Source organism: Vavraia culicis (genome assembly GCF_000192795.1).
Source record: "Vavraia culicis subsp. floridensis unplaced genomic scaffold supercont1.27, whole genome shotgun sequence".
Classification (NCBI taxonomy): domain Eukaryota; kingdom Fungi; phylum Microsporidia; family Pleistophoridae; genus Vavraia; species Vavraia culicis.
In genome coordinates this window covers 30,111-50,831 of record NW_007360630.1, presented here as the reverse complement: position 1 = coordinate 50,831, position 20,721 = coordinate 30,111, and the positions used below count along the sequence as shown (strand labels likewise).

The following is a 20,721-nucleotide window of genomic DNA, read 5'->3' as shown; positions in this document are numbered from 1 at the left end:
CTCCCCTGTCCACAGAACAGACACTCTTTCGGCAAATATTGCAGATTTCCGCCTTTATACGGAGAAACTGTCAGTCACGGTCAAAGTTGTCAGCAGAACCGCAACAATAGTTACTTTTGATCCCATGAGATTACACCGAATCATCTCAACGGCTTATGAACTGCTCGTTCGTGTACCTCCAAGGTTTTCCGACTTTTCATTTCTTTCTTGCAGTATTTACACTTGAAGACGTATTTCTGCGCTTTTATCCTGATTTCTAATATTTTTTTCTTGGAGAGGTGTTCACTCCCATCATGTTCCTCCATATGACGGTCATACCACAGTTTTTTTATAAAAATTCTGCCACACGAGCATATCCACTGTCTTCCGCATACTAACGAATGTTTCTTCAACTTATCGCGGTAGAAAAAACTTTTTTGGCATTTATCGCAGCTGAACATCGGTTTTGTGTGTGTTAGCTTGTGATAGTTCAGCGATTTTTCCGATGGATAGCTTCGCTTGCACGTGGCACACACAAATGGGTAGTTCTGAGTGTGCAGGTTCTGATGCGAGATGAGTTTCTTTGCACGATTAAAGGCTTTGTCACACATGATGCATTTGAAATGCTTGTTTCTGCTGGCCATCTCTCTGTTCGCTGCAGGGGTACAGCGCTGAATTTACATCTATGGCGCGATACAAGCGAAATGATGAACAGGGCTTGAGCACCGTTATGTTTTTGGCAGATGTTGTGTAAAAGGGCTTGAGCACCGTTATGTTTTTGGCAGATGTTGTGTAAAAGGGCTTGAGCGCCGTTATGTTTTTGGCAGATGTTGTGTAAAAGGGCTTGAGCACCGTTACGTTTTTGTTACATCTGCGATTTAATGCCATTATTACGAACGTAGTTCACACAACAGCTCATTTCTGCTGCTTCAGCTGCAAAGTTTCTTCTGATCGACCAAATTCTCACCACACTATGCACATGCTGTGCGCGTCCAAGATGTTTGTTCGCCCGTTGTACTACGCACATCGATGCTCTGCGGCTGTCAACAGATTTGTGGCCGCTTCGTTTTAATATTAATTTACATGAACGAAATGATTCGGCCAACCGGGTGCTCTCCGCGTAATAAATGCTTTGCTTGATCAATCTCAGTTTAGGCACGGCTGCCAAACGATGGTACTCTACGTGAGCTTTGTTCTGCCTGGTAAAAAGTTAAAAAGCGTTTTCAGCCTTTGCTATGTGCCAGCAATGCTCTTCGTTGCCAATCTTGCCGCGAGCTGTGGTTCCTTACCACGCTGATACGTTACACGCCATGGAATACAGTGCATCATCATGCACACATCCATGTTTTAATCCACACTCCTGTGCTGGGATGGTCTACGCACAAATTTATCAAAGAACTCTGCCACTTTAACATCCCTAATTTTTCGTCTTTCAACATTTCCTAGCAGTGCGATCATCTTCAGCGGATGCCTTCGCACGAAAATCGGCGCGAACATGTTAAAAACCTCCTCGTTGTCGCAGTATTTCCTAAAAACATCAAAATTTAATGTTTGTTGTACCTTATCGATGATCATTTGCAGTTCTTTATCGCTGATATTGCCGTAGATATGATCGATCCGTTCTATGTCTGTCTCTAAAGTGCATTCCATGCTATTATCCAAGCTTGTGCACAGCTGACTGTACCGTACCATCTTCTGTTTTGTCTTATTTTCTCTTTCTTGGTAACTGCTCAGTTCTGCCTTTAACGCTCGGTTCTCCTGTTTGAGCTTTTCGTATTTTTTCCTCAACATTGAAAGCTCGCCTTTGATCTTGTAGTCCATCAGGGGTGCGCAGGATTCATTCAATGTGAGGCACGAATAGCGCTGCTGGTAATGCCTCATCTTTTAGCGCAAACGATTCATTTGTTCGCCACGCTTGTCGTTCTGATGCGTAATTGACAAAAGTAATTGCTCAGCCCGATTTGGCAGGGATTCAAATTTGTGTGGATGGCCTATCCCCGATCAAGATGCTCTGCGATCTCTGTAGCCGGGATAAGCCGGTCATAAAAAGACCAAAAAATGGCACTATGGTGTGTAAATCCTGCTTTTTCGCCTTATTCGAAGCAGAAGTGCACGAAACGATTGTTCAAAACGAATTCTTCTTCAGGGGAGAAAAAGTGTTAGTTGCCGTGAGCGGTGGCAAGGACAGCACCGTCCTGGCATACGTTATGAGTCTTCTGAATGATCGACACGACTACGGCATCAATCTGCACTTGGTGTGTGTTGATGAGGGAATAAAGGGATACAGGGACCACTCATTGGAAACTGTCAAGCAAAACAAAGAGGATTACAACCTTGAACTTGAAATAGTGTCCTTCAAAGAACTGTTCAATCTCACGATGGACGAGGTTATGCAGAAGAAACGGATGGGTAGTTGCACGTACTGTGGCGTGTTTCGGCGGCAAGCGCTTGAGGAGGGCGCACGGCGTATCGGAGCAACCAAAATTATTACGGGACACAATGCGGACGACATGGCAGAGACGGTGATACTGAACCTGTTGAGAGGCGATTTCAACAGGCTGAAACGATGCACAGCCGCAAAAACGAAGAGAAATGTGAGTAGCGAGGTGTGCATAGAAGACATGGGGAAGGGATGCGGCTGCAGCAACGAACAGAATGTAGGTAGCACATCGCTGGTGCGCGTAAAGCCATTCAAATACATCTACGAGAAAGAAATCGTTTTTTACGCATACTTAAAGAACCTCAAGTATTTTTCCACGGAGTGTATTTACTCCCCGGGCGCACATCGGGAGTATGCACGTATGTTTTTGCGAAGCCTGGATCCAGAATTGATTATGAACGTTATCAAGAGCGGAGAGTTTTTAGAGCGTTCCGATACGAATTCAAGGGTGTGGAACTGTGTTCTGTGCGGAAAAATGACATCTTCAGCTGCGAAAAAGTGCAAGGCGTGCGTACTGCTGAACTCATTGCAAAATATGCTGAATTAGATGAAATTAAAAACGAACGGTGCCATATTAAAACAGCGTTTAATACACAGGATTAGAAACTTGCGCCTATCACATGCTCATAAATCGTTTGACTCGTCTTCTATGCTCAATTCTCCCATCGCTCGGTGGCATTTATTTTCCACCTTATCTCGTCGCTGATGTGTCCCCTTTCTCACCAAGGTCCGGAACTGCACAATTGCGTTTTTCACTTCTAACGCTAGATCAATTCAATAAATCCGAGGCACCATGAACATCACTGGAAACATGGTTTACGACCACTGTATCAGACATTTCTTCTTATGTGTGAGTAAATTATGTATTGCTCACTTGTCCGAGTTGCTTCCACAATCTTGCAGCACAGATAATTCATCTAGCGGACGAATTTAGAGTTTTTCTTAGGTGCCTTAACAGTTGGATCACTCACAATGAGCGAACAGCACCGTTCATGGTCATAACACTATAAGTGAATCCATTGATCATAACTAATCGAGAAACACCATGTGACAGTTTGAGTAAAACTCTTTGCCGGTCATACGTGCCTGTGACAGGAAGACACACTGTCAGAAAAATAAAAGCTGTGCGTAGACGCGTATCTCGTTTTACTGAAAATTTGGTTCTTTGCCTTTTGTCTCTTTGTAGTAAAATAAAAATACGGCTGCAAAGATGGCCATACACACCACATAGAACCAGATAAGCGCGTTGGCAGCGCTCAAATACAAATGTTCGAAGGATATCACCACCAGAAATGCGCAAAACCAGTTGGCGGTCACACATATCGAATTAGCTGCCTGCTGGTAATTAATCGGGAACAGCTCGTTGGTCAGCAGCCATGTTATTGGTCCCAGCCCGATCGAATATCCGAACTGGAACGCCAAAACAGCTGCTAAGACATACTTTTTGGTAGTTAGCAGCGCCAGAGAAACAGCAATTATCGTGGAAGACATTAAGAGCAAGACTTTTCTGCCAAAGACATCCACAAAAGCGGAGCTTACCAAAGTGACAACAAGCGAGAACAGTCCTATGAGGATGGTCCGTATCTGCGGATTGCCGGGGTTCTTTTCGAGTAACGTGTTTGAGTACACGATCACACCATTTATACCGGTCATCTGCTGCCCAATGTGTATGCACAGTGCTAGAAGCACCGATTTGATGTGTCTACTGCTGGTCAAGAGACTATGAACCCCACCAGACTCTCCTCTTACCTTGCTCTCTGCCAGCTGCTGGATAGAAAGCGACATAAAGGCACAAGCAGCGTTGATGATCGAAAATGTCGCAAAACTAATACGGAACGAAAGGACCGTAGATGTACAATATGACAGTATCTGTCCTATCAGGATACCGGTCAGTATAGAAACTTGGAAGAGGAAGATGTAAAAGCCGCGCCTTTTTTTCTTGATTCTGCTAACATACTGCGGAACCACAGCGGTGGATAGCCCGATTGCCACTCCAGCAGCACACCGAAAAGCGTAAAGCGTTGGAAGATACGAGAATATCAATCCGATTCCTGATATCGAGTGCAAAAGCAGTATCAGCCCAATCCACAGGTTCAGTTTCATATTTATATTGTTGTATAGCACACTTCCCGCCAAAGGACTGATGAACAGCAGCGATGCCAGCATGTAGAACTCCTTCAGCGTGTAAGGCGCGTTGTGCGTGAAGTAAAGCTTTTTTATGATTTCCAAAGCGGTCAAATGAAAGCCGAACGACAAACCGCAGGCATATGCCACTAAAATGGAGTAATTTGCGAAGGCGTTCCCGCTTACACGAGATGTTATCTCAACCTCATCCTCTGATTGATCGTATTGAAGATGCACACGTTCTGTCATTTTTGCTTGGGATTATAATTTAGTGTTTTTGTTTTTAATGACACTTATCGCGGCTTTATTTTTTAATCTGTACGAAAAAAGGAAGTGAAAATGGTTGGTTCACGGTCTGCAAACAGTTTTCTGAACTGACGAATACCTTGCACAGCCTGGCAAAATATTCGTACAGAGGCAAATGGAATATTTTCAGATTAAAACACGTTTTGATGTTGAAATTAGAAAGCATCGAAGATTTGCGACGTATTTGATCGTTAATAGATTAAAATGATTTAATGGCAAATACGTGTACAAAAAATTGCTTATTCTGAAACGTGCTCATAATTTTTGTGGCACATGACTTACCATATAAGTACACGAGCACCCTCATTTTTTAATATGGCGCTGCCACCACAATCCTTGTCTTTGAGCAGCTTCCTGCGAATTTTACCCTGATGCACACACGATTCTACAGATTACGGTGTTATGGCACAGAACATTTTTGTAGATGTTTCCTAAACCAGGAACACATGTCAACCAATCAAGCGTATTGTGTGATGTGGAATCGCACATAATCCGGTTGATCAAATCATTCACGCCAATTTGCTTATTTTGTTTGTACTCGAAATTTAGCGACACAATGTTCTGTTTTTGATATTCGTCTTCTCAAATTACGGTCTCAGGCTCTGCTTCAGCATGTACTGCTATCGCTGGTCATTAATTTCAAATTACGGTCGCAGGCTATGCTTCAGCATGTACTGCTATCGCTGGTCATTAATTTCATATCGTGCTCACAGATGATCAAACATGCAACGTCTGGCAGCCAAAAGTACGTTTTCTTGTCCCCTTGTACCATCGATACATGACTTGATCGGCAATACTCTATGCGCGGGATCACCTCTTCTGAGATATTTACGGAGCCGTGTGTGATAGTTACACGGTTTTTGTAATCAACACGCACTGTTGCACGGGACAGGACAAGCATTCGTATTCTATTTACCACTAGGATGTGCGGATAGAAATCAGTCTTTGAGCAGCTCAAGTATGCCATGAAATGCAACCTTTCGTGAACTTGTTATAGCATGTTCTTTAACGATGTTGAATAAACTCAGTAAACCATCGGAAACAGGCATGATACGAAGAGAAAAGTGCATTTATGAAATAGTAAAAAGAAATTTACATTACTGATTGCAAGATCATTTATATCAGCGCTGTTTATTACTATCTAATATCACCAAGCCGTATCAGAAATTAATCTGTTTAAAACATTTCTACTTTTGGAAATGTTTCTGTGTAAAGTTTGGATGCGAAAATCTTTTATAGAAATATAATTACATGTTTTATACCCGGAGTGTATTCAAACATCAAATTAAATACCTCGATTTAATTAAGAGAGCTAATTACGGAACCGAAATCAGCTCAAGCGATTAAATGTATGGGCCCATGCGCAGGTATGAGCTGATACTAATATTCGCACAGAGCACTATTTATCAAGTGTTGTGCCCATTTGTGCGCTTAATCTCTCGATTACTTCGCAAAAACGTGCAAATAAATTTAATCGAAAAGGTTTAATAAACGGTGAGCAGTGTGAAGTATATTTGAAATAGTAAACAACCTCAGTTTGGTTAAAACAATCACAAAGATCAATAAAAAGTGTATAAAAGTATATTTTGTAGATTGGTAAATCTGCTTACAACTAAGAGGTGTTTCACTCTAACAACATTAAATAAGACATCCTTTAAAACCACCAAGAACAAAATTATGGACAAATACTAAAATCATGTACTATCGAGGTATAAAAATGTAAATCCTGTGAACGGCGAAACAATTGCAGAACAAATTTTAGGTCCAAATACGGATATGGAATCAGCAACCCGTCGCTTACACACTTAACATTTTATACAATTACCCAATTTTAGTATTTGATTGCTGAGTGTACATCTTTAACGCTGTTAAATAAAGATAGTAGCTGTGTAGGTAGCAGAATCATCAACATATTAACTGTTATGGTGTGCAAGCACACCATTATTATCAATTTAGCAGAAAAATATCCTGATCACCGTGCCAAGCGCGAGTAAAAACACCTTTTACGCGAGTTATGACATTAAGATGGCTTCTGGTTGAAATGAGAACAGGGGCACTGCGATAAATGAACCGTAGTTCTCATTACCACTAGAATGATAAACAAGATACCAACGAATTATTTATTTGTGGATTGCTTCCATGCTTGTCTTGGAGAACAGTGTTCAAAAACTGCACCTATTGGCAATGAACTGAATTGGGAATGTCCTTCTTATTACGCTGAAATAACTCAAAAGGTATCTGAGCCGCACGGGAAATATTATGGGCCGATTGCGGATGCATGCGGGGCAAATACTTTGGGATGTTTGCAACGCTGGTGCTGTAGGAAGGGCAAGAAAGGTCGTTTTGCAGTGTTTTGACCACATTCGTGCTAAAGCTGTGTTTTAGTTGTAAAAAGTGATTTTTAACCTTGGCATCATTTCGTAACACCTGTATTGATTCGTTTGCTCGTATGATACAACGTATTTGATGGTGTTTGCCTAAACTTTCTGTAGTAAGCTCTATCATACCAGAGTGGTGTACTAGCAAGAAATGTGTTCAGAAAATGAGAGCACTCACTTGTTGGTAGCGGGTAAAGAGCAGAGCTGTCTGTAGGTACGCTCGTGATGTCCATTATTCAACCATTCTCAGCATATATTTGTAATTAATCAAAATTTTGTTTGTTAACGATCACTGTTCAGAAATTAAGTGTTCAGGTCCTTGATTTCGAACTATTAAAATGGCTTAATTATGGAATTAGCTGAGTACTGCCGTTGTGAAATTTACCTGCTTAATAAATTCAGGCATCGTTGTTACGATTCGCATCCGTTATTTGTTAACATCTCAAAATTTTTGTCCGTTAATTTGGCACATAAAATAATTCAAATCGATCCTTACACTCAATACGTGTAGATGCACCGTAAATACGTAATTGCTGTTGAGTGTTGGCAAGGTCGCTCTATTCTGCGGAATATTTTCTTTTCGCCTGTGTTTGTCATAGCGATTATCCAATGGCAGTATCGCACTCGCTGATGACTTAATCGGCTCTTTGATCATAGAGCACCTAAGAAAGGATGCATACCGATGAAATGGTATGAATCATAGTTGGACGCACCTGATTGGCGTGAGTGCCCATCAAAATTAATTCTCCTCATTCAACTTTCTTTCGCACTCATTCCCTTCAATTCACTAATCATGGTCCTACTGCTCCTTAATTCATTGCGCCAGTAAATATTTACAGATTCTAAAACATGATGTTTCAAATAAAAAATTTTCTTCATTAGAAAAAAATTGTTTACCACCCATGCCTTTCATAATAAAACGAATTTTGTTTTATCCGAAAAAGAGCGTGATGGAAATAGGCAGTCCATCGGCATACAGGCCATACATACATGAGAGCGGAATACCAGACAGCGAGGTTATTTTGTTCACAGAGAACAAGGCACGGGAACTGGTGGCAGGGGGAACGACTATCACCAAGGAAATGCTCGATGCCATGGAATTTTCGAGTTCTTCGTCAGAGGAGTTTACGGAGGATAACCAGGAATTGATAGAAGGGAAAAAGGCAGTCTCGGAAAATATCGATAAAATAGTTGCGGATGAGTTTAAGGCGAATTTGCACAGTGATGAGGGCGAGAGCACAGAGGAGAATTCTGATGAGTTTAACAGAGAGACATCTGGCGATATGGAGAAGCAGTTGAGCGAGCGGTTGGAAGGTGTGGTGAAAATTGATGATGGAGCAAAGACAGAAGAGGATGTATCATCCGTTGATAATGCTGCTGAGCAAGGAGAAAGTGTTGCTGCACCGGTAGCGATTGATGACCAGGTGGATAAAGAACAGGAGAAGCCTGTCCAGCCTCCTGATGCTGAGCCTGCTCAGGTCGAGTCTCTTGCTGAGATCGAAGATGCCTCGGTTACTTTAGACATACCACAGGACAAAGCAGCAGAACATATCTACGTTTATCAGCCAGCTGCGTTCGAATCGCTTCCCGCAAAAGTTTTGCTTGAGCAAGTGAAGACCAATTTTAATGTGTGCTTTTTGGACCTTCACGATGACATTGTCACTCTCAACGACAATTTCAAGAAAGAATTTTACAATAAATTCATGAAAATTTTGGAGGACGAGATCGCACAAAAGGATTTGAGCGATAAGTATATCAAGTCCCTGACAGACGTTAGAAAGAGCCTGATGAGCAAGTATGAGAATGTTGTCAGGAAGGATGTTGATGTCCGGTACACAGTTGATGAGATACTTGCTATAAAGGAGCGGACCGAAATTCCCATAAATGTTGACAAGACAATATTCGCTGCTGCAGCCCGTCGTGAGCGCAGGGAAGATTCGATTTCTCTGTTTAGACTGGAGCTGAACAGAATTGCCTGGACGAACAGCAATAGCACCATTGAGAGGATAAAGAGACTGAAGGTTAAAAAGGACACAGAGATCAAGAAGATGGCCGAGGTGCTCTTCGATAAAGCAATTTCTGAGGAGGCTTTCTGCAAACTCTATGCATTCGTGGTGCAGAACCTGTACAAGACCTTTCGAAGCGATGAGGAAAAGCGCAGGGGCGATACGAAGAGCGTGTTTTTCAGCACTCTGATCAAACTGTGCCAGAACATCCTTCACAATAAGGAAAAGTGGACCACTACACACGATTTGAGTACGCTTTCCATGGAAGAACGAATTTCGATGGAAGAAACGCTCGAAAAAGAAAATATAGAGAAGGAAATCAAGAAAGGACGCATGCTTGGCACTGTAAAATTTATCTCTCTGCTTTATTCGTACACGATTATTGGTTTCAAGGGCATCAGTCTGTGCATATCCTCATTGTTAGATCTTGACGACGAGCAAAATGTTGAGACTCTGTGCGCGCTGCTCGGCAGCTGCGGTGAAAAGATGGTCCAGTCCGGGAAGCATGTGGAGCTTATAAATGTTATGAACATGCTAAAGCAGAAGCGGCAATGGAGCAATCGAATCCGGTTCATGGTGTGCGATATCTTGGAAAAGTGTGATGGCTGGGTCAAAGAGAAGCGAAAGGACTCGCCGTTCAAGAATTCGTTCTCTGCACTGAAAAACGATAGAGGATTTTTGATGAACAAGGAGAATGTTGAAATCGCCAGAAAAGAGAACGAAATGGTCGTTGAGCACATAACGGCTCCTCCAAAGGATGCTACTCCCGTGGCTAGCAACAGCGAAGGAAGAGAGAGTCGTCTGCTTGACATGATGGACGTGATGGCCCGAATAATTGAGGATGTTCCACATGTAAATGATTACACCAGTTTGATAAATGAAATGAAGGAGCGTACGAAAGAGGCTGATCTGTCTCTGATCCTTGAGTCGTATTTCCTAATAATCATAGAAATTTATGAGTCCTACGGCGATTACCTCAAGCTTCTGAAGCTGTACCTAGCGGATGTAAAAGCTGATGAGCGCGTCGTCAACGAAAGCATAGTCAGTGTAGAGAACAAGTTGGGTGATATATCTGTGGATTGCCCGTACGCGAAGAGCAATTTCCATTTTCTTTCCTATTGCCTGGGCAGATGGATGAACTGCCAGATAAAGGTGAGCGGATACGACGAGGGCGAAATGGAAAAGAAGTACGAAGGCCTGGCATTTAATTAAAAATAAACCAACGACATTCTCAACACGTTATGGCAGCATTCGCCAAAAATTGCGTTTGCATCCGTTTTAAATTCATTTAAGAAAAGAACCATTCAAATTCATTCCAGCTAACGCCTACTGTCCAGCGCAGTACTCACAGCAAGCTCCTCTTCTTCTACCCGTTTACCTCTCTGGCAGCAGCCACGTGCCAAGATGATAAACAGCCGTGCTTTAACCGGAAAAAGCCGTGCATGCCTGCAATTTCGTTATCAGCATCTTTCTGTTGGTTGAAAGTGCGAGCTGGCGTACCAAGTTTTTCCATGAACAGGACCAGCGGTCATGGTTGGTGCCAACTGACCAAAAAGTACTTTCATTCGTATGGTGTTGCAGTATGAGAGGATAGATAAACAACTTTTGTAATAAAACTGACTGCGCTGCTTTCATATGTGAAATTGAGCGGTACTCGTTATGAGCAGTTCGTTTGAGTACGTTCTGATAAATGACTGCGTATTTTACGCACTTTGCTGTTTTACCGTACCAATACTTTTCAAGCAATTCCTCGCAAACACGACATCACACGGTGAGAAAATCCTTCAGCCGAACGCAAATAAAACGGCGGTATTTTTTGTTAAACGCATTTCATGGCATCAAAATATTTCTATTGCAGGTAAATGCTCGCAGTAAGCAGAAATATCTTCTTTTATTCGCAGGATGTGTTCACCAACGATTTCACTTCCTAAAGACACGTTCTACCAATTATGCCATACGTTGCCAGTGTAGCATGCCCAGTTGCCCTTGATTCGGAATGAGGTGTAATTCATAACACAGCAACCATTCCGGTACAGGAAAACAGTCCTGTTACGATTGCTGCCCCTCTACGTTGCAAAAATGAGATAAAATTTCTTTAACGTACTTCCGTGTCATAGAGGTACACCACACAGGACAAATAAACCACCAGCAGGTTGCCACCATTTTAATTAATTAAATTAAAAATATTTCTGTGCATTAAACATGCAACAAACATTCAATAAATTCTAAGCGCCGCCCAGTTATGGCAGAAGAATCTTTGGTTCTACAGGGACACACCCAATCAGTGCTTTTGTAGGAAGATAGTCCGTTGCTGCTGATCTAGGGAACATATTTAATCGAAGTGCCATACGCCCTGTTAACACCTACCAAACAGGATTTCATCGCAGTGTTCCAAACACAGCGGTTTGTTTAACAGAAATGTTTGGCCTACCCCACCATGTCGATCGGTCTGACAATACGGACCCTGTTATCAAAGGGCGTACTAAAGGGATCGTACGATGCCGAGACAATATCAAACATCAACAGGGAGTTAAGATCTATGAACTACCAAGCGATTCAGAACTGCACAAAAACGCTGCTCGTATTGAAAGACATAGAGCCGCCATCATTCGACAATTCGCAGATTCTTCTCAACCTCGAAAATTTTATTTTAAATCGTGAACAGCTCGAAAGAGGAACGCTGGAATGGCTGACAGAGATGGATTGGTACGCAGACGGAGAGTTTACAGACGTTTTTCTGATTCAGAACGAGGAGTACCTGCTGAAGAAATTTGACAAGATCTTTTACAGGTGCAAGTTCTGCAGCCTGGTCGCAAAGGGTAGCGATGAACACGAATACTGTCTTACCGTGTATGAACAGCACTTAGAGAATGTGTCCTAGGTGAGCACGTCGAACTGGTCAAATATAAAAGGAGGCACTCGAAAAATGCGATATAACGGCAATAAAGTACCTGAGATTAAAGCTGAACGAGCATGACGTTTAAGCGCATATTCGCAGAGTGCGAGCGGATCAGCCAAAACGTTGTAGTTACGCTCCGTTGCGTCCTCTTTACACGTTCGGTAATTTTAACATGGTACCGCTATCCCGTATTGTAAACAAATCAAAATTTTTTTAATAACTGTACGCTCTCAACAAAGTGTTCTTTTGCCGGAACAGCCTTTTCAATTTTTCTGCCACGGGTAGGTAGCGAGTCCCTGTCCTGTATCATTGTGCCAAGCGTATGAAAGTGGTAGATAAGCCATTTTTAGTGAACAAGCGTATTGCCACGTTCGTTTTAAGCGGCTCGCAACGCTCCTCAACTGTTAATCTCAAATTTAAAAGCGCCTCACAACGCTCCTCAACTGTTGACCTCAAATTTAAAAGCGCCTCACAACGCTCCTCAACTGTTTACCTCAAATTTAATTAAATAGCGAAACTTAAAATTTTAAATCCTTGCTCTCCTCCCACTTGTAGCCTTTCTTTCCAAAATGTCCGTACACTGACAATCCGCTGTAGATAGGCTTGTCCAGGCCCAAAGCCGCACAGATAGCTTTTGGTCGCAGGTCAAAATTCCCATTGATTATTTCTATGATCTTCTCATTGTCAATAACTCCTGTTCCGTACGTGTCTACATAGCAAGAGACAGGCGAAACCATTCCAATCGCGTACGATATCTGCACAAGCGCACGCTTGCAGATATTATTGTCCACAAGCGACTTTGCAATCCATCTTGCTGCATATGCACCCGAACGGTCAACCTTTGTCCAGTCCTTCCCGCTGAAAGACCCTCCTCCATGCAGACCAAACCCCCCATACGTGTCAACGATTGTTTTACGCCCTGTAAGACCGCTGTCCCCCTTAGGCCCACCAATTACAAACTTGCCAGACGGCAGAATGTGATACTTTGTTGATCTTGCCAGGTCCTCCGGTAGTATAGCACAGATTTTTTTGTGCAGAAACTTTCTGAACAGCTCGAATGGTTGTTCCGTACCGCTGGAACATTCAGATGTGTCGTAAACGCATCCACTCATTACATCTGTCCATCTCTGCAGATCTACATCATGCTGCACCGAGAGCACAACATTGTCTATCCTCAGCGGGACCAGCTCGTTATTCCTGTTTTCGTACTCAATCGTTACCTGCGACTTGCAATCTGATTTGATGAATTCGTACGTTTTCCTCAAATTCTCAATTTCCTCGACTATCCTGTTGGCCAGCAACAGCGTAAGCGGTATTCTCTCTTCTGTCTCGTTCGTCGCATACCCGAACATTATTCCCTGGTCACCGGCACCAATCTTATCGTAACTATCCAGCAGGCTGCCGTTCAGCTCGGTCTTTTCCACCGCACTCCTTATATCATCGCTCTGTGCTGCGATGTTCTCTATGACGAGCGCTGTCCTGTAATCCATTCCCGTGCTCGCATTGTCGTAGCCAGCCTCTCTGATCACATCGACCACACACGCCTTCGTGTTAATCTTAGCACCGCTGTTCACCTCACCGAACACACACACCATGTTCTGCGTAACGATGCATTCTACTGCCACCTTGGCCGACGGATCCTTTGATAGATATGTGTCCAAAATCCTATCTGCGATTTGGTCACACAGTTTATCGGGGTGGCCCTTCCCAACCGATTCAGAGGTGTACAGAAATTTTGGATAGCTCGACATTCTGAGGGTTAGATTCAAATATTAAAAAATTTGTTCCATTGACGGTTTTTTCCCGTTATGTGGCATATCGCAGCTACAACGGATAATAAACGCGTGAAAAGAGTTGAGTAGCGATAAGTAAGCATGATTTGAGTAAAAAAAGGAATGACGGCACCTTTTGTCTGGATGTTATCTCATATCGGAGTAAATATTTTATTTGAAATCCTGTTTAATTACCGCTCCACACCCCATGTTAGAGCAAGTGAACCATCCTCCTGCAACATCTTTAGCCCGAGTTTATGCTTTGAACGATTACCGCCGTTGTGCGAAGACGGTTCATTTACTAAAACGCGATACCAAAGAGACATTGGATAAGCGTGTTGTTAGGGTGCTACGGCATGAGCAGACAAAGGAACAACTTGTAGTCAACAACAGATTATAGTGCCGTTTAAATGTGTGAACTGCACCATTCTTACCAGCACTGTCAAAGCAACTAATCTTATCTCTGTGCTAAGCAACGATTTACTTCTCCTGGCACAACCTCCTTTTTACCCTTCTGACACTCAGCGCAGATTTGCTCCACAAACACCTATTCCTGTGCACATCCATCTTCAACACCATGTACGTCACTTTTCTCTTCGAGCTGTTTTATTCTCTTCTTGTACGTCGCTTTTTTTGTTTCCAGCTCCTCAACATGCCGCTTCAGCCTGCACATTCTGTTCAACACCTCCAACGACTCCCTTTTCAATTCAACGTTCCTGGCACTCAGCTTGGAATTCTCTTCAATAACATGTTCCAACCTCTTATTGCACAGAGATATGGCAATGTCTCTGTTCCTGATCATCACTTTTTCTACCTGTTTGCATCTTTTCACCTTTTCCCTGCTTTGCCTCGCATATCGCTCGATCTCGTCGATACGTTCCGAAATAATTGACAGCGATTCCTCTATTTTACGTATGTTGTCTTGCATGGGCATCGCAAATACTTTTGATTTACCGAACTGGCAATCATCCGAACCCTCTGCTATTCTGCTGTATTTTTTGAGAGTTTGTAGTTATTTGTGCCTTTGCTAAACTACTAAGCGTTCTTCTCTGGACCAGGGCAATGGATATGTAGTTCTGAATAAACAAATTTGTGTGGAATGCGGTCTGCTTATGGCAAATAAAATAAAGCGGTGGCAGAAACAGGGCTGGAAGACTGTGGCGAGCACCAGCAATTCGAAAATAATCAGTCCACATTTCTATCAAACGCCTTTTTGATGAAAAGTGTCGTTTAACAGGCTAAATGATAACATCTATGCATGCGATACACCTACTGACGCACATATTTCCTGCTACAAGAGAATATAAACCTAAATTTGCACGTGTATCTGTCAAGCATTTGCAAATACTCTTCTGTAAACGATTATCGTCATTTATTTGGACATTTTTCAGTTTTAATTAGCTTTTACCGCAGATCTTCCAATTCATGCCGAAAAAAACGCAGATGCTGTGCAATTCGCAACTACGCATTCATTATTTGGTGTAGCGCTCCCAAAAGTTAGGCAAATCCGATTTACCGGCCACATTTCCATATTTTGGCACAATATTACGGTTACAACATGCACGTGCAGTTTACTCTGTTATCCACTCCCTCCACACATCACTAGGACATTCGTTCTCCTCGCTTACATCAAAAGTGATATTTTCAGGTTCTCTTTGTGCAATTTCTGCGTTTAAAACTTTTTCAATTTCTTGCTCATCAATTCTGTATTCAGGAAAGCCGTTCTGCTGCCAATTCTTCCATTCATTGTTCACTTTAACAAAGGCACGGATCAGCCTTGATTTCGGTTTCAACACTGAGTTAATGCACAACATAAATCGGATACTCCTTTTAAAGCGCCTCTCTCTCATGAGAATCAACAAAGATCGCTCATCAAAAATCTTCAGGTTCTCGTAATAACGCAGATTAACTCTTTTCTCTTTCCCAAACTGTTGCAAAATCCTAACCACATCTTTTAAGAATCTCTTGCTGTCGGTTATCATTCCGTTATTAAACACGTTTTTCAAATTTCGACAGAAATTGAGCAAATTTTCGTCAATTTCTCCGTCACACAGCGATTTCTTGACGGCAGACAAATCGTATTCAAGGAAATCGATATGCCTGCCATGTGCGGACACGTTGTACTCACTGAGTGTACACGACTTATCAAACATATCATACATGCACAGAATATATTCCATTGCTGTTTTGTTGTATTTTAACCTGTCGCTCCGCTGCAGATAGATGGCGGCCTTCAGAATTTTTGTGTGTTTGACCTGGCGGGAAGTCAAAATCTTTATAACCTTGCATAAGCGATGGGGAACATGGTAAAGCAGGTCCAAATGTAGCAGAATTTCTTTGGTCGGCAGCTTTTCTATTTCTGAACAGCTCATCGTTAACAGGGGATTTTCCATTCTTTGTGGGTGCAAGTGTAATTTTTTATGAAGGGCACCTTGCAGAATGTTTTTACAAAAGACCAGGAACGCGTGTTCCTTCAGATGCTGTTGATTTGTGAGGAGATAAATAAACGTGTTTTTAGTAAAAAATGTGTGAAACTCTTTACATGCTAAAATTTGCTCTACATGCTAAAATGTGCAAAGTAAAGCGTAGCATGGTTATTATCGATATGCTATGCAGAGATAAATACCGCTGCGCTGAACGGATGAGGATAAATGTATTTATTACTTTGGTTACGCTTCACACCACTACCTTTGAATCAGAACAGGCACAAACACTCAATTTGTTACCGGTAGGACAAGCAAATAAATAATACGGTTGAGAAACAATGACCTATGGTATGGCAACCCGTGTTTGTTCAATGCTTCGTGAGCAATATTAGAGCAGCGGTAGTGTTCAGTGATGTGCTGGCACGTTCAGATGTGTTTAGGCCGGTGTGTTGTTTGTGGTCCTTGTTAACGAAGATTACCGGTCCCAATGAAATGTTGAGGTTTAGGCAGGTGTGTTGTTTGTGGTCCTTGTTAACGAAGATTACCGGTCCCAATGAAATGTTGAGGAGTTACAGAGTATAAAAATGAGAAATAGTGCACCGCATAGTATATTTTGGCCAACACAATGCCGTATTTCGTTTGTTTGCACCAGGATTGCACTCTATGCACAGGTATAAACCATGGAAGTAAACCGTTCTTTATTTACTTCTTCTCTTCTCCCTTCTCCCGCTCTACCCTCTTTTTTTTCTCTTCTTGCTGTTGCATATTTGCCATCTGCTGATTGACCACAATCACATTTCCGTGCTCATCTCTCGGTCTATTGTCAGAATCGGACACGAGAGCCTTAATGATATACACAATCATCAGTATAACAATTAAGATGAATATAATGGAGATCCATCCATACACATTGGTGAAAAAGTCTTTGAAAATATCCTCGAGTGGCATTTAAAAATCAAGGCGTTTCAATTTCTCTTTTTTGTTGCGTAGAAAATTCGAAACATTTCATGTTTGGCAGCCAACTGGTAGAATCGTGGAACTGTGCCAGCGGTCTAATCACCAATTGATAGAGTGCTAGTGACAAAAAATGGGCATCTTGCTGTGTGTAATGTGTCTGTGCGTGGCAGTTGCACATCTGTCAAATGAGTTATCCGATCATGTACGGTCTTCAGCCAAATAATAACAAATTTCGGTGTAATATTACAATTCTCGTCAACTAAAACACAAAATACAGCAAATGATGAATAAAAATGCTTTCAGCAAAGATTGGTGGATCGATGGCCCACAGATAGAACAAATGCAGCAAATCGACAGAATTGTGAGGACACCTTTGAATTGCTTCATCATAACTAAACGGTATATCTGCCATTGGAACAAATACTTACGTACACTGCGTTGCACAACTGCAGGACACAAGCACGAGAACCCCTTCATATCCGGCACACACGTGATGATGCACTTCAAAACTCCGCTTCATGTGGCAGGTAAAATTATTTTGCAACGACAATCATCATTTTAATAGCTTTCTATCCCTACAAGAGTATTTTTACTGCCTGTCCCGCGAATAACAAAGAAATGGGAGGGCACAGGAAATACATCCATCAATGCCAACCATCCTCCGCAACAATGAAAAACAAATGCCGTAACGGACACGAATAACATTTATTGCTCTGTTTCATCCGTTTTTTGCCCGCTGTTCTTCTCATAAATAGCGCTATATATAACCTGAGCTTTGGCACCTGCCCGCTTGCTCTCATCTGTTCCGATCCCTATGGCATCATAAAACTCGTCAGCACTGCACTCCATGTCGCTCAATCTCCTAAAATAAGCGCTTTTATCGAAGCTTTCTATCATTGTTGTGAATAATTCCTTAACATCCGTTGAGATGTACACCCGTCCCCGTTCCATCAGGCAGTAATCAAAGCACTGAATCGTTTGCAACGATACCATACGGGCCTTCTTCTTCTTGTTCTTGAAGTGCGGATCAGGATAGAGTATGAAGATTTTCTCTAACGACCCTTCCTTGAAAAAGTGCACGAAGAAGAGCATCGCATTTGTCCGTATCACATGTACATTCTCGTATGTTGCGCACTCCTTCTCGATGTCTTCCTGCTTTTCAAGGGGTAATTTCTCCTCTGATCCAGCTGGTGCATCGCTGCCTGTCTCACATTTCAAGCTTGAACCGCTCTGCTGCTCTTTGCCGAGCGCATCCCTTCTCAGCTCCGCAATCTTGTCCCTGACAAATTCGTACACCTTTTTCCGTATCTCCAAGCCGTACACAATCTTGTCGGGACGGGTTTTCGCCACATGCAGAAGAAACCGCCCGTATCCGCATCCAACATCTACATAGCTAGCAGCCGGCAGATTTACGTTGCAGGGTGACGATGGAACTGTCATTTCCCGGATAGAAAACGGGTTGGCATGTGCATGCTGCCTGTAATCGCTTTTCCTCGGCATGGTCATTTTCACACCCTTTTCTCAAATTCGCAAATTTTATTTCTTTGGATTGATCAAGCCGGCAACAAAAATGAGGAATGCCTATGGGCCGTGAATGGCTCTTTATTCGTGTGCTGAGCGTGTGAAAATGCTAAATATCGAGTAGCACTCAAAAAGGGAAAAAAGACTCTTTAACGAAAGAAATGGAACAGTGAAGGGAAGTTTGGTAAATTTTGAATTTAAAGCCTTCTTTGGTTTATTCCGATGTATTCCTTGTGTGCACGCGTTACACATCACCCGTGATTTCTGATGGAGGATCGGTAAAATGCGTTCATTTAGGTGATGTTGTGTGGGACGGTAGGTGAACTGCTCTTGGTAAACAAAATCTGGAAAGCAGATGTCTGCCTTTCGTGAATCTTGAACTAAACCACGGATGAGTGGCCTAAAAAGCGGTATTAAAGAAAGCAGATGTCTGCCTTTCGTGAATCTTGAACTGAACCACGGATGAGTGGCCTAAAAAGCGGTATTAAAGATACTTTCATCAATAATCTGTCATGGACAGTCGCTCAACAGATACATGCCATAGATTGCACTCAACACACTTTTTGCTGATTTGCAGCCCCACATGATGAGATCTGCAGGCGTGCACGTTCTCCCTGATATTAAAAATTTTTTATTGCTGACCCATCGGAATGGAGGTCATCGACGAAAACAAAGTCATTGAAGAAACCACAACGACAACGCCGACTGTTGAAGGCGTGATCCAGCTTGACTGCTCCCTGTGCACGGCCGAGTCCTTGTTTGACACAAAGGACCTCACCAATTACCTTCAGTCCAACATCAAGGTAAAAGGCAAGAAAGGACAGCTCGGTAAGAACATAAAGGTAGATTGCACTGCTGATAACGTTACGGTAGAGTACAAGAGATTCATGACAAAGAGGTACGTGAAGTACCTTGGCAAGAAGTTTTTGAGGTCGAAGAAGCTTAACAGTTGGGTACGGCTCGTGTCCACGAGTAAGACTGGGTACAGGTTCTCGTACTACAACGTGGACAAGGGAAATGAGGAATAAATGTTTTAATTTTATGTTGGGTTATGGCCGTTTTCTCCGCTTTGTTTGTTTATCATGTCTTACACCAGGAGAACGACCTAGCGGGACAGGTAACAACTCGGATATTTTATCAAAAGCTCTCTGTGATGAATGCTTACCAAGTCTTTCACGTGTTATGAAAGTATTCAGAGGGCGAATTCTTCGTTCCATAACACCATGCCCATTGGCAGGCAAACACGCTCTCCAGTTTATTTCGTAGGAGGACGCGTGTTTAACCTTGTCTAAAATACAGATTGTTGCAATTTCTGGATGAGGAACTGCGGGATAGGAAACAACTATTGGATTGATTGTCCATAAGAAGTAGATTATTCTCCTCTTCGGCCCACTTTGCGGATTGTAAGAGACAGCAGAAGATCAACCGTTTAAATTTGTCGCACCAAAAGATTTTTCGTTTTGATATCGTGAAGTGCGGTAAAAAAACATTTTTAAGAATCTCGTTTATTGATCAGGCCATCAAGAACTAATTCCCGAAAAGAACGCGATATGTTGGTCATATTTTAGTTATAGTTAGTGTCCCATGGTGCCTTTCACATTCTGTTTTCCACATACAATCTTTAATGGTTAAAAGATAAAGAAATGTACTTTTAGCAAGATTTCGCTTTGTGCCAATTACACGTATGGTATAATCACTGGAATGTAACTGAAGCGGTAGATGAATTTAATTTAGCAAGGTAGATTGTTGATGACGTGCACGTGCAATGTTTACGCGTCAACTCATTATTGGTTCAGCGAAAAAGTGTGTGATGGCACGGTCCATTTTTTGTTAGTGGTATTTTCATTTTCTACGCCAATTTACAACCTAACCGTATTTTCTACACCTGTAATACGCATTGAGTGCCCTTGGAG

General features: G+C 42.3%; 14 protein-coding genes across 14 annotated transcripts; 4 read left to right on the top strand and 10 right to left on the bottom strand.

The window, feature by feature from the left end:
- Positions 1-140: 140 nt before the first annotated feature.
- Positions 141-623, bottom strand: VCUG_01650 (uncharacterized protein; the record flags this gene model as incomplete). The annotated part of the gene is made up of 1 exon (XM_008076475.1): positions 141-623. The coding sequence occupies one exon, from the start codon at positions 621-623 to the stop codon at positions 141-143; it is 483 nt and encodes a 160-aa protein (XP_008074666.1).
- On the bottom strand, positions 583-867 carry VCUG_01649 (uncharacterized protein; the record flags this gene model as incomplete). The annotated part of the gene is made up of 1 exon (XM_008076474.1): positions 583-867. One exon carries the CDS (start codon positions 865-867, stop codon positions 583-585), a length of 285 nt encoding a protein of 94 aa, XP_008074665.1.
- A 459-nt stretch (positions 868-1,326) lies between these two features.
- Positions 1,327-1,800, bottom strand: VCUG_01648 (uncharacterized protein; the record flags this gene model as incomplete). Its single annotated transcript, XM_008076473.1, has 1 exon — positions 1,327-1,800. The coding sequence occupies one exon, from the start codon at positions 1,798-1,800 to the stop codon at positions 1,327-1,329; it is 474 nt and encodes a 157-aa protein (XP_008074664.1).
- A 185-nt stretch (positions 1,801-1,985) lies between these two features.
- VCUG_01647 (TIGR00269 family protein) lies at positions 1,986-3,320 on the top strand (the record flags this gene model as incomplete). Its single annotated transcript, XM_008076472.1, has 1 exon — positions 1,986-3,320. One exon carries the CDS (start codon positions 1,986-1,988, stop codon positions 2,964-2,966), a length of 981 nt encoding a protein of 326 aa, XP_008074663.1. The 3' UTR covers positions 2,967-3,320.
- Positions 3,133-4,853, bottom strand: VCUG_01646 (uncharacterized protein). Its single transcript, XM_008076471.1, has one exon. It carries the CDS (start codon positions 4,790-4,792, stop codon positions 3,566-3,568), a length of 1,227 nt encoding a protein of 408 aa, XP_008074662.1. The 5' UTR covers positions 4,793-4,853; the 3' UTR covers positions 3,133-3,565.
- Positions 4,854-5,513: 660 nt separating this feature from the next.
- VCUG_01645 (uncharacterized protein) lies at positions 5,514-5,816 on the bottom strand (the record flags this gene model as incomplete). The annotated part of the gene is made up of 1 exon (XM_008076470.1): positions 5,514-5,816. One exon carries the CDS (start codon positions 5,814-5,816, stop codon positions 5,514-5,516), a length of 303 nt encoding a protein of 100 aa, XP_008074661.1.
- Positions 5,817-6,956: 1,140 nt separating this feature from the next.
- Positions 6,957-7,376, bottom strand: VCUG_01644 (uncharacterized protein). Its single transcript, XM_008076469.1, has one exon. The coding sequence runs from the start codon at positions 7,352-7,354 to the stop codon at positions 7,025-7,027; it is 330 nt and encodes a 109-aa protein (XP_008074660.1). The 5' UTR covers positions 7,355-7,376; the 3' UTR covers positions 6,957-7,024.
- A 753-nt stretch (positions 7,377-8,129) lies between these two features.
- Positions 8,130-10,857, top strand: VCUG_01643 (uncharacterized protein; the record flags this gene model as incomplete). The annotated part of the gene is made up of 1 exon (XM_008076468.1): positions 8,130-10,857. One exon carries the CDS (start codon positions 8,130-8,132, stop codon positions 10,443-10,445), a length of 2,316 nt encoding a protein of 771 aa, XP_008074659.1. The 3' UTR covers positions 10,446-10,857.
- An 813-nt stretch (positions 10,858-11,670) lies between these two features.
- VCUG_01642 (uncharacterized protein) lies at positions 11,671-12,258 on the top strand (the record flags this gene model as incomplete). The annotated part of the gene is made up of 1 exon (XM_008076467.1): positions 11,671-12,258. One exon carries the CDS (start codon positions 11,671-11,673, stop codon positions 12,112-12,114), a length of 444 nt encoding a protein of 147 aa, XP_008074658.1. The 3' UTR covers positions 12,115-12,258.
- A 360-nt stretch (positions 12,259-12,618) lies between these two features.
- VCUG_01641 (methionine adenosyltransferase) lies at positions 12,619-13,883 on the bottom strand (the record flags this gene model as incomplete). The annotated part of the gene is made up of 1 exon (XM_008076466.1): positions 12,619-13,883. The coding sequence occupies one exon, from the start codon at positions 13,881-13,883 to the stop codon at positions 12,651-12,653; it is 1,233 nt and encodes a 410-aa protein (XP_008074657.1). The 3' UTR covers positions 12,619-12,650.
- A 178-nt stretch (positions 13,884-14,061) lies between these two features.
- On the bottom strand, positions 14,062-15,006 carry VCUG_01640 (uncharacterized protein). The gene has a single exon (XM_008076449.1). The coding sequence runs from the start codon at positions 14,836-14,838 to the stop codon at positions 14,452-14,454; it is 387 nt and encodes a 128-aa protein (XP_008074640.1). The 5' UTR covers positions 14,839-15,006; the 3' UTR covers positions 14,062-14,451.
- A 246-nt stretch (positions 15,007-15,252) lies between these two features.
- Positions 15,253-16,313, bottom strand: VCUG_01639 (uncharacterized protein). The gene has a single exon (XM_008076465.1). It carries the CDS (start codon positions 16,295-16,297, stop codon positions 15,476-15,478), a length of 822 nt encoding a protein of 273 aa, XP_008074656.1. The 5' UTR covers positions 16,298-16,313; the 3' UTR covers positions 15,253-15,475.
- Positions 16,314-17,827: 1,514 nt separating this feature from the next.
- VCUG_01638 (uncharacterized protein) lies at positions 17,828-18,850 on the bottom strand. The gene has a single exon (XM_008076464.1). The coding sequence runs from the start codon at positions 18,791-18,793 to the stop codon at positions 17,993-17,995; it is 801 nt and encodes a 266-aa protein (XP_008074655.1). The 5' UTR covers positions 18,794-18,850; the 3' UTR covers positions 17,828-17,992.
- Positions 18,851-19,458: 608 nt separating this feature from the next.
- Positions 19,459-19,852, top strand: VCUG_01637 (uncharacterized protein; the record flags this gene model as incomplete). The annotated part of the gene is made up of 1 exon (XM_008076463.1): positions 19,459-19,852. The coding sequence occupies one exon, from the start codon at positions 19,459-19,461 to the stop codon at positions 19,834-19,836; it is 378 nt and encodes a 125-aa protein (XP_008074654.1). The 3' UTR covers positions 19,837-19,852.
- Positions 19,853-20,721: the final 869 nt, after the last annotated feature.